At 36.9% G+C, this 12,568-nt stretch overlaps 1 protein-coding gene across 2 annotated transcripts in view; it reads right to left on the bottom strand.

Annotated features, from left to right (window-relative positions):
• Positions 1-12,568, bottom strand: part of kiaa0586 (KIAA0586 ortholog) — a 162,703-nt gene that overhangs the window by 83,388 nt on the left and 66,747 nt on the right. For both annotated transcript variants that reach the window (XM_058991661.1, XM_058991662.1), the window contains exons 10-13: positions 9,874-10,030; positions 7,671-7,712; positions 7,171-7,263; positions 671-897 (exon numbers count right to left, since the gene is read on the bottom strand). In XM_058991661.1, the coding sequence (XP_058847644.1) occupies positions 671-897; positions 7,171-7,263; positions 7,671-7,712; positions 9,874-10,030 (519 nt within the window). The remainder of the gene's footprint in view (positions 1-670; positions 898-7,170; positions 7,264-7,670; positions 7,713-9,873; positions 10,031-12,568) is intronic.

Genomic DNA, 12,568 nt, shown 5'->3' with positions numbered 1-12,568 from the left:
TGAATCGATTTGTCACAATAGCATGGTTGAGGGCTGAAACAGCACAAAGCAAAACAACACACTCAAATCAGAAACAACAGGAAGAAAAAAACAAAAAAAAACAAAAAACAGAAAGACAAAACTGGAGATCGGAATACTGGCTATTGGGAACATTAAGTACATTAGTAACAAAAAAATACAAGATCACCGTGACATACATCCACCATACTCACGACATTGTAAGGTCCCTCGTATTTTGCCAGATTCTGATACTGCCAATAACTTGCTTAAAAATGTCTTACCCGAGTTTCATCAAAAGCATTCCACACTACATAAACACCACCAGTATGCAGGCTCCGAGGATACATTCTGCAGACACCATTAGAACCTTTTTTTTTAAAATCCACATTCACAGAAAGGAGAGAGAATTTTGTACTTTGTAGCAACTATTTCCTTAAAAAGCAAGACAAAAAGACAGAGAAAAATGTACATTTACCAGATTTGTGTTCTCTTCTTGTTGACATGTGCTACTCAGTACTGAGTAACCCACATTTTTGAAAACACAAGTGTAATTTTAAAGTATATCAAGAGTATTCACGTTATCATAGGCAAGCAGTGCTTACATCGTTAATCAGTGCTACACTATTGTAATGTGAATTGGGAATGAGTCTGCTATAGCGCTAGTCCATACCTGTTGGTTGACAAAGCCTCAATCTGAGAGTGTAGGGCAGCTCCATCTTTTGCCCGCATAATGGCTTCCAAGTTTTCTTCAAGGACTTTCTTGTTGTTCTTCACTTCTCGCAGTATCCTTTCAGCATCTTCAAACATGGACTTGGGGGCCTTGGATTTCTGGAGAAAAGAGGGCTGAGGGAGCTGGGGCAGGTCTGCAATATCCATGAGGGGAGCAGCCCCTGCAAGCTGAAATCAAAAATGAAGTTTAAGATACCCAATGGATTGCGTCATGTTTTTAATAATGACAATGACAACAATAATAAATCATACTAATACTAATAATACTAATAATAATAACTAATTACTATTTTACAATTTGGTACACATTCCCGGCCACCTGTGTGTAACTGGTAGTAACTACACCTTTAAACTTCTAGAAAACCTAGACTGCAGAACAATTTCAGCAGCTAGAAGCACAAGGTCAATACAGATCAGGCTTTGTTTAAAATGCCTAGTGTATAATAATGAAAGTCTGGGTTTTTCAGCCCTTTCCCATAAACCTGAAATACATTTTATCAATAGCATATTTTACTAAAAGCTTTTTTCATGACAGCCTCTATTTTACAATTAAAAGGATCAGAAATGAAAATATGTCACCCTCGAAAAAGAGGTTAAAGGATTTTACAGCCCTCCATTAGGTCTGCACTGCATTAAGTCTTAATGGTTATTCAGTATATTCATAATACTTGGCTAGATACATTTTTAACAAATGTTGATAGTAAAAATGCCCAGATAATAATTAATAATATATGGTAATTCGATGCGTCTTATCTAGTTATTGACATTAATGGAGATTTTATTCACAACCCTTCATATTTATTTGTTTTTTTCTCTTTAGTAAATGAGGGTAACAACCTAATTCCTTATGTCAGTAACAATCATTTTAATTTTGTATCTATATTTTTAAGGTTTGCTAGAATAAATACTGTAATACCATCAAAACATTTCCAATAGCTGGCACCCACCAGATTCACAACTTTTCCATTCCTGGAATACATTTTTATGTTTCCTATCACATCCTGGATTTCCAGAATGTCTGGAAATCCAGCCAAAGAGCTTGTGAGGTTCCAAGGTCTTCAAGCTTACTGCTCCTCACTGTTAGCAGCCCTTCAAAGCTGGCTTCCTCCCAAATTGTCTGAGACTTCCAGCTGTTGCTAACAAGCCTGACTTCTGCAAAAGCTGCATAACACATCCTGAGCTTACAGATTTGCCTCCCTTCTGTTCTTATTAAGATGATTATATGTCTTCCTATACCTAAACAGTGTCCCCATGCTTAATGCAGAGAAGAGTACAAATTTATAGAGCACTGGGGCAGGTAAGTTATTGAGGAAAAAAAGGTTATATAAATGTATATATTTTTAGAAGTTATTTGGTATTCATTAAGGGTGAGTATCCAGTTTAAGGTTACTTGCACTTAAGCTAACTCACTGCAATATCTTTACCTGTATACCCATTCTGCATATAGATTCAGAATACATTCGTAATGACTGATTAACATATTCATCCTGTAAGGTTCATGTAATTGATTAGGTTATTATCTTTCCAGGAACACTACCAACAGTCTACACTGCCATGTCACCAAGCAACCAGGCAACATGACTCAAGTGTCAAGGACTAATTCTAAACTAAAATAAATAAACACAAAACCCAAACCAAGCCATATTTATGTGATCTACAACTTAACAATTATAAGAATTTAACATGGTACGCTGTCCTATATTAGATTACTGGAGAGCAGATTAAATAACCATACCATACCATACCAGTTGTATTAATGTGTCTTTCAAGTACAAGCCTGCAGAAGCTCAACAGTGCTAGTTAAAGAAAATTCTGATCGAAATAGCTTAGACTATTGACTGTCTGTTCATTCCAAGTTCCTAAGTTGTGAAGCATGACAGCTCAAACTCCTGGCACCATAATTCTTAATTAGGAATCTTGGGACTACCAGAAGGCTTTGTTTGCTGGTCTCAAACTGTGGTCAGGGACACATGGAGTAAGCAGCTCAGATATGCAGAACCAATGTATCAGGCAGCTTTAAAAAAAGAGTAGCAGAATAGCAAGTCAATGCAAAATTTACTGGTAACAAGCGCTAAGAGCTCAGAGTCATGCGTTGAGGAGATTTAGTTTGTACAATTTAGTGAATAATCTTTAGCTATTCTAAACACTGAGGCTGCAGAACACGAAACCCTTTTCAAACAAATTGATGAAACTCCTCATTCATGTCCAGAATATATCAACTAAATGAAATTAAGTATTTCATTTGGCGAAGGAGCTAAGCATGGTAATTAAATACTTAAATGAGAGGAAAGAACAAAAAAGCCTTAACACAACAAAGGGTCACATTTTATTCTCGTCAATGCTTAAATGAAATACAAGCACTTTTCCTCGGTGTGGACGCTCCCGCTGAGCGCTCTTGTTTGGGTTGCCAGGGGATTTACTAATCCTCCGGAGTGCTGGTAAGCAGTACTCATTTTAGATAAACATCTAGGCAGAGCTCTAGTTCACACCCACACACTAGTTTTATCTCCACCTGTTATATTTTTGACAATTCCATCCCAGTGGCTGTGACATTTCCCATCAGTTTAGGGTACAGAAAGCAATGTCAAAGCAATGTCACTATCGGGGTGTAAATCATATTCTTCCACAAAAGCCTGTCTGCTGCATCTCTCATCCATGTTTCCCAATTTCACCTTGCCATCTTCCTGGACGTCTTCTTCTTGGTCATTTTATATCTCTTGGGATCCAGTCTAGTATCTCCTTGGTCCAGCGATGGTCTGTTCTTCTTGCTACATGTCCGGCCCACACCATTTCAGTTTTTTCACTCTTACATTCTTTTGTTTGCGCTCTTATCCATTCCTTCCTTTTCTTGTCTTTTCTTGTTATTCCCAGCATGCATCTTTCCATACTCCATTGAGTTGTTTGTATTTTTTGAGTCATTTTTGCATTGAGGGTCCAGGTTTCGCATCCGTAAGTTAGAGTTGGCAGCACGCATTGGTCGAAGACTTTCCTCTTGAGGCATGAGGGTAGTTTCCCTTTCAGAACCATGCTTAATCCTCCAAAGGCACTCCAGCCCATTTTTGCTCTTCTGTTCATTTCGCACATTTGGTTCTACGCTGCTGAATCGAACTGTCCTAAGTATACATAGTTATTGACTTCTTCAAGCTTGATCCCATTGACTGCAATTGCCCATGGAGTGGTATATTTATTGAACATGACTTGAGTCTTCTTCAGGTTAATTTTCAAATCTGCTTTGATGCTAGCCTCCTGTAGTTCTTGTATTCTTGTTTGTAATTCTTCTGGGCACACTGTAAATATGAGGATGTCGTCAGCAAATCGTAGGTGATTCAAGTAGGCTCCATTGATCTTCAGCTCCTTATTTTCCCAATCCAGTGTTTTGCAAATGTCTTCTAGGGTGGCTGTGAAGAGCTTTGGGGAAATTGTATCTCCTTGATGAACTCCTTTTCCTTTTTTTGTCGCTATTTTTATGGAGTCTTAATGTGGCTGTTGCATTCTTGTATATGGTGCTGATCAAGTCTCTATGTTTTCTCAATTCCTTGTTTTTTCAGAGAGCTATTCGATGAATCCCATGCAAAGTGGTAGTTCGTACTCGTTGCTGGTTTGAATCACTTGCCGTACAACTTGAAGATGATCCATTGTGCTAAATCCACTCCTGAATCCTGCTTGTTCATTTGATTGTGACAAGTCAAATTTATCTTGAAGTCTGTTGGTGAGTACCTTGGGGAAAAAAAAATTGGAGATTATATAAAGTAAGCTAATATGTCTGTGGTTCTTGAGGTCTTCTTTATCTTTATCTCCTTTCTTATGTGAAAGTATCACCGATGCATTGTTCCAGTCGTTTGGTCAATCGTTATGCCGTCTTCTCTGGGTGCCTTTCCTGTCTTCATATGTTTGATAGCATGCTTAACTTCTTACGGTGGAATGTCTGGAACTTCTTCCTCGGGTTGCATTTTTCTGTCTCGTCTTCATCATCTGCTACGTTGCTCTTTTCATCTTGATATAATTTTCTGTAAAAGTCTTCGAGTCTCTTCAAAATCAATTTGCGGTTCTTGATGACAGTCCCATCCTCCTGTTTGATTGCTAAAATCAGTTTTTTCTTCCGATGATTAGTCTTTGTTTTGCTTTCTTCATGTTTCGGTTATTTTCAATAGTTTTCTCTGCTAACCTACAGTTGAATGACTGTATATCCTCAGTAATGCACTTTCTTACTGTCTTACAGAGCTCAATGTATTCATTCTTTGACTTCATAGCTGCTGTTTGTTTCATTTCCCTTCTTTTCCTTATGAGGTATTTTGCCTCTTGTGTGATCTTCTGGTCACATTTTGTACTCTGTGTTCCAGCGATGTTTTTTGCTGTTTCTACAATTACTTGTGTCACTTCCTCATAGATTTTGTTTACCTCGATTGCTTCTTTTTTGCAGATCTGAAAGAGCACTGAATCTTTTCTTCAGTTCCAGTTGAAACACCAGGCTTTGCTTCTGGAGCATTTCTACGTTGATTGTGTTGGTTTCCGTCATCACGAGTTTCGCGTTCTGCAGTGCTGTGTTTAGGTGTATTTTGCATCTTACAAGTCTGTGGTCACTTCCTGTGTTAAAATTGTTTAGTACCATCTTTTTGTTGGTGAATATGTAGTTAATTTCATTCTTCACTCCGTTGGGTCCTCTCCATGTCCATTTCCTAATGGGTTTCTTCTGGAAGAAGGTGTTCATGATGAATAGGTTCTTGTTCTTGTTCTCTGCAAATTTGACTTGTCTGTCTCTCTCGTTCCTGTCGCCATGTCCAAATTTGCCGACCGAATTCTTGTCCTCTTGCTGGACTCCTATTTTGGCGCTGAAATCACTGATGATGAACTTATAGTGCCTCTTCCCATTTTTGTGTAGTTTGTGTAGTTCTTGTACTTCATAAAAATCTTTGACTTCTTCATCCGAATAGATTGTTGTTGGTACATATACTTGGATGACCTGAAGTTCATTCTTCCTTGATGATGCGCTGTCAATCTCTACTACGTTATTCTCAATCATTCATCATTGACCATGACACAATTGAGTGACTATGACTGAAACATATGCACTTAATCATCTAATTAGTGAGACAGTTGATTCAACACTGGATATGGAGTGATTTCAGCTGTTGAATTGCAAGCTTCAATAATAGCAATAAAGAAAATCACAGAAAAAAAAAAAAAAAAACAACAACAACATGCCACATCTGTCAAGAGAGCAGCGCCTTTGTGCAATCGGCATGTTGGAGGCTGGACTAGGGCAGCGAACTGTGGCTCACCGTCTTGGGTGCTCACAGGCAGCAATTTTAAACCTGGCAAGATAGTATAACCAGACACACTCTGTCAATGACAAGCCACGAACTGGGAGACCAAGAGTCACAACACCTCCCCAAGATCGACAGATCATTTTGCAGCATCTTCATGATGTCAATTGTTAATCAACACAATAAAAAGTCACTGCACCTGCTCTAAAACAGAGTTTGTCATTTTACGATGACATCTAGTGAATTTTATCCAAATATAAGCGATAAGTTTTTTTGATGCTCCGTACATATGTTTATATATCCCTCCTAAGCTTTAACATGCAAGGCACAATGGGGTGTATTCAACTGATCTGGTGTTTTCAAGCATGCCTGTTCTAGATGAGTGGTCCATTGTCTGAACATCTTGATACATTTTACAAAGTGAAATCACTGTATTACTGTTCTATTGTGCAGCACTAAATAAAGTGTTTAACAAAATGTAGGATTCAGCCGCTATGGATTTGTTTAACTACAGGCAATAAATCATGTATCCGTCTATTCGACTTTGCTATTTTTAGACTGATTAAAATGACTTGAAACACGCTATTCAGCTCATTGTGTTCTGTCACATTGGTATTATTTTTTATTGGTTGTCATTTTGCATGTTTACCTGTCACACGCAAAGTAAAATATGCAAACCGACAGCAGAAACATCACACTGGGTAGGGTCAAATCCTCATTAAGCATGTAAAAACTCAAAAATGTCAAAATTAGATGATTCAAATGTTGTGTAGATTTTGGCTATGCATAATAATGCCCTTGATCCCACATTTTGAAATAAATCTAATCTAAATCAAAGCCATTCTAAATGGTCAGCAAAAAAATATTTACAGTAAAGCAGATGATTTATCTTTTTATTGGAACGTTTACCTTCACATCTGTCATGATATGTTATTTTGTTATATAATTTTTTTTTAAACAAATTGTTAGTGTTAATGTTGTTATACATTTTGTTAATTGGGATCAAATTGCACTTTACTCTTCAAACATGTTTAGACTGAGGACCTTGGACATTTAGTGTGAATCTAGTTTCAGTGCAGGAGAAAATCACCAATAACTTGTCAGTGACAATCAACAGGTATTAAAGGCTAGAGAGAAAAGCCGAGATAAGCAGGTGCTGGTTGCCATGGAAACTCACCAGAGGCTGCTGAAGAGGCGTTGGATCGATAGCTTTGTGGCTCATGTTCTGCCTAGCCTGCACACTCCGTTCCATTGTAAACGTGTCATGAAGCTGGAGCAGTAAATTCAAGTTATAAAAAAGATCAGTCAATACATAATTAATTTAGTTTACTGTTGGTGTGCTGATAAATTAGCCTTCAGAAAATCATAAAATTAACTCCAATAGCTGGTTCAAGCTACACATCAGCAAGCCTGCTCAGTGTTTACTGAGAATGGCTTTATAATACTGAAATTGGGAAGCATTTGTTTTCTGTATTTACAGTACATAGTATTATATATTAGATTTAGGTTTTACAATGGCAAATTAATTAGTATAGCAATGTAAATCAGAATGCAGTATATTACAGGACCATTCTCTGTAGCACGCTGGCTAGGAGCAGGCTGTATAATTTCAATACTTATGAATCATAAATTACAACAACTCTTAAAAATTTTTTTAAAATAAAATAAAAAACCAACCTTGGAGTGGTGTTGCACACTTGGTATCCATTGCTGTCCTTCCTAAATAAAACACAAAACTCTTTAACCTTGTGATCTGCCAATCTTTCAAAAGGAGGTTCACTGAACACTGTCCATTTTTTCCTCAGTTATTCAAAATTAGTCATAATATCTATATCCTGTCCTGGCCAGCCATACCAATGCATTGATTTACTCTGTACACACCAAAAAGATTGATATGAAATATTACAAAAACATATTACAACATATAATACAGTGGTAAAACATCAGCTAAATATGTATCATAGAAGATCATTTTGTGTATTTTATTTAGGAAGCGCTCATTCTAGACTGTCCAGATTTCAATATTCAATACAGTTACTATTATTACCTTATTAAATGTTGAGAAAATGTGTGAGGTCTACTTCTATAAAATGTCTATTAATGACTATAAATTAGATTACTAAACTAAATTATTCTACAAAGAAACATTAACACTACAGCTGATTCTGTTTCAAAAAGACCCATTTTGGGTTTTATCAATTTCATACACAGAAGCTGTATGCTGACCTACATTTCACTGTAATGTGTGTGTTCCTTACTAAAGAACAAGAGAGATAGAGAGAGTGAGATAAGAACAGACAAAATAACAGTGCAGGTCTGTCTTATAATGGCCATCATCATCGGTAAGCCAGTTCTGCAGCACCCACAATGCATACAGATAGAAACAATAACTATGTAAATCTCTGGATTAACAATGGTATTGCTAATGTGTAATTTTGCATGTTTTTTTTCTTTAATTATGATTCCAGAATGATGGAATTTTAAGTACTGTAGTAATTCCGTGCCCAGAAAATAAATGTATCTCTCTGATTTAAATAGATGGAAATAGGATGGGCATGCAGTGAAGAGAAGCTGGCTTCCTAATCTATTCATAAAAAAAAGGAAATCTTCTGCGTCTTCATTGAAATACAACCCACAGTTCTCATCAAGGTTATGGTGCAATTCAATGTCTTTTTCCTCTACTTGAGTACTGATGTTGACATTGGACCAAAAATCTGTGTTTCTGCGGTATGTAATTTACATTGTACTGGAGATATTTCATTTCTAACTCAGTCCCAATCAAGCCAACATCTTTCATGCGAGTTACAATAATTAAAACAGACAATGATAAAATCAGGCAGATAATAGCAATGCTACTACACCTACACACAGTACAGCAGAATAACAATTCTGTATAGTACTGTGTGTATGGTAGTATATGTACATACAAGTGTAGCACAAACAATGCACTTGATGTAAGAATTCAAAAACGTATTTTATTTTACCTCAATATTTTTTGCAAGTTAAAGGAGATGCTTTTCTTATTAGCCCTACGGGTTTCCAGCGACTTTACATTTTATGATTTGCCAGTGAACTTGCCCTTTGATTTCATCTGTGTTTAATTTATGCATTTCTATTACAAACAAATCTTTACCCTGGACTATAATGTCTGTGAAGATCTGGCTGCTGACTTAAACGCCCTGGGGATTTGTTGTGGGGGTTGCTTGGCTTCCATTCTCTGCTCTTTCAGTATCACACTGCTAATTTATTGTAACCCTTTGTATGTGAAATTGCAGGTTTATAACTAGTAGGGTAAAGTTACTGTATCTGCAAAACAGTAGAATGCATCTCAGGGCGAACAAAGTGACCGAGTAAAATGGTCTTAATAGAGATCTGCTGAAAGGGGACGGACAGATTGTGTTCTGCATAGGCAACTGATCACAAGGAGGGTGTTTTCTGAACTAATGGACGCATTTACCAGCTGCCTATTAGCTTCACCTACTACGAACTGCAATTGCTGTGAATTTCAACTCCACCACTGCTGTACGTGGGATTTGTTCCTGGCTGTTCTACATTTAAAAAATCCTCAATTGAGGCTAGTGAATTTGCGAAGGGGCTTGTTACAGTTTGTATATACAATTTACTGTCAACATGGCTTTCTCCTGAATAAACTGTGAATCAATGTGAGTGAGCATAACATTAAAAACGTTTCCATATTGTTCTGACATTCACTTTTAGTTGCCAAACGGGTAATTTAATTTAAAAAAAAAAAAAAACACACCTCCTGAACCTCCATGACTCATAATGGCCATGAGACATGAAAACATATTTAAACTATTATATTTGCATTGCATTGGCCTAAGGAGAGGGTGGGCGGGGAGGAGTGCTTTTCTCTTCTCACCTGCAACAGGCCTTGCATCTCGTTCTTCAGTCTGCCAAGGTTGTGAAGCACGTCAGTGGCTTTCTGTACAGCTGTGCTGGCAGCTACCTCGGCCTGGTCCGAACCCCTAGAGGGGGGTTCAAAAGCTGGAAAGGATTCAGTCAGCAGGCTGCCAGAGCTGGAAGAGGAAAGCAAATGACATTCACCATCTAAAAGATGACAGCACCTGCATACTGATGCTGCTCTGCAGTCCCTCTTTCATCACTGCACTCCATTCTCAATTTAAAAGGTCCTTTGTCCACCTCGTGTACTACTGCATACCTAGGTTCAGATGTCACCTTCACTGAACAAACACAAGGTGACTTGGAAGATGTGACAATTGTGTTTAAATGATTCTATTTCTATATGAGTCATAATTTTTACACTGAAATACTGGTCTATTTTTTTCTGTTGGAAGACCAAGCTTTTATTGTAGATATTTTAACCTTTTCCTGTTGTAAGTCACACTACCATACAGCAACTTTTAATGTTAACAATGGATCACAACAATACTATGCACAATAATTTATGAACAGGTATTACACAGCACTCTTTTATAAAAAGTCTCTAACTGATTCTTGTTGACCAAGATTTAGGAAGGTGTAGCACCAGCGACACACACAGCAGCTTTTTTTTTTTTTAATGATTTTTATTTTTTTTTTACCATGAACAGTTTCAATTTCAATTTTATTACAAATCTAGAATGTTTTTGTTTGCTATACTGAGAGCAATGCCATACCCCAAGATCTCAATTAACTCATTCCTCTTGCATGAATTGAACCAGGTCTTAGGGCTAGTGTCCTGCTAGGATCATTCTGCTGGATCAGCTAGGCTCCACTAGGCAAAGCCGGCTCCTTCTTTGTTGTCATGTTGTTGTAAACATGTCTAATTTTGTTACAGGATGCTTGATGACTTACAAGATGTGGCCCCTATTACAATCTGTTTAGAACTGTAAAGGTGACTTGGCCTAGAGCAGTTTTTTTAAATGATCCGAGATTAAAAAGGAGCACCAGTATATGCTACCACTAAATTAAGGAAAATTATGATTCCAAATCCCAGGAAACAAGTCGTGATCTGACTAGATGTTCATTTGCAAGTGACGGGGAGAGAGGACGACTGCAGAGGATTGCATCATCGGGAATGCTTAAATCAAAACAGAAACAATCCCAAAAACAGAATGTAAATAAATGGGATCATTTGGGATAAACAAATGATAAATATACTGTGTTTTAACTGTGTATTAAAGTATATTACAGGGCCTTGCTACACACAAATACAGACATGGAAAGCATTTTTGAAATCTTAAAGTACTGCACTTAACTAGATCATGCAATTTAAAGTGATTGTAGTAGAGGCTGTCTGGAAAGTTGATACAATGTTTATTGTAAAATCAAATCCAAGTTATTGCAGCTTTTTCCTAACAAACTGTTGTGAGTCACCTGCTAATTCAATTTTACATCTCTGCTCAGGTATGGAAATTAATATTGAGTGCGGGCACATATTGAAAACAGCCTGCCTGAGGGGCAGTTAAGATGAAGATGAATTGCATGTGCACAAATTGAAGCCTAACTCGACCTACTGTAACACAAAAACAATAAGCATTGTTTTATATGGAAAATGTTTATGACTATGTGTTCACATGGCTTGGATTATGCCTTAGCTAATAATATGCAGCTGCCATTAATTCAAGCAATGGTACTTTAAAAATATATATATATATAGTAGTATAGTATCTTCTTGATATATGGGACATGTCGTTTCAAAAGACTGACAGACATCCTACATTACAGATGACTGGGTTGATGTATAAGAAGGTGAAGTGAGCCAGCAGCAATTCATTCCTAAACTTTCTCAGCTTAAAAGTATCTACTCTGAAGAAGCAAATCCACCAGGGGAACGAATTTAAATTAAAAAATATAAAGGACTTGCCATAATAAACTTTCCAGGTAAATTCAAAATGCCTTTTTACAATGTATTGGATTTAGATTTACGATATATCAACACTATGAATACCGTATCAGTCATTAATCAATAAGAAAGAGCACAGACCGGGAACACACCTTTTAATATGATCATGTGAAAATGTATTTCATAAATGGATATGCCCTTCAAATACAAGTATACAAGGCCAGGGCAACAATGATAACAAGTGCCAGGCAAAACCTACAATATACGATTCATCCAGAAAATGTATTTTCTTTTTTTCTATATGAAAATTTGTGTGTTTAAGTCAGGATGTGAAGTTTTTTACAACAGAAAAACTTTGGGGATATGATGGGCATTTGCAAACGTCAACTGAAATATAGTATTTATAAACTACCATAGTGAGGTTTGATCTATATCCTCCCAGGGTTTACAATCATTGGATGCTGAAACAATGGCTATTTCAGTCTCTTAGAAAGCCAATTACTATGGTTTCTAAGCATGTTTGATTGTGCATAAAGGTAAGCATGCCCTATTCTGGATGTATTGTTAAAGGAATACTACAGGAACATAAAACTTCCAGAGAACTTAACCTGCATCAGTGGCCTACATCCCAGAATATAAGGCACTAACAGGGAATTGAATCAATCAAAGGCTAATATTCAAATATTCTGTTTTTCCATCATGTGTCTGTGTGGAAAAAATGTACTGAACAAGAAGCTACTCAAAGGTTGCTCTAAAGGTGAAAGATCTT

The sequence above is a fragment of the Acipenser ruthenus genome, chromosome 18 (genome assembly GCF_902713425.1).
Source record: "Acipenser ruthenus chromosome 18, fAciRut3.2 maternal haplotype, whole genome shotgun sequence".
NCBI classification, from domain to species: domain Eukaryota; kingdom Metazoa; phylum Chordata; class Actinopteri; order Acipenseriformes; family Acipenseridae; genus Acipenser; species Acipenser ruthenus.
This window is presented reverse-complemented; position numbering and strand designations above follow the sequence as displayed.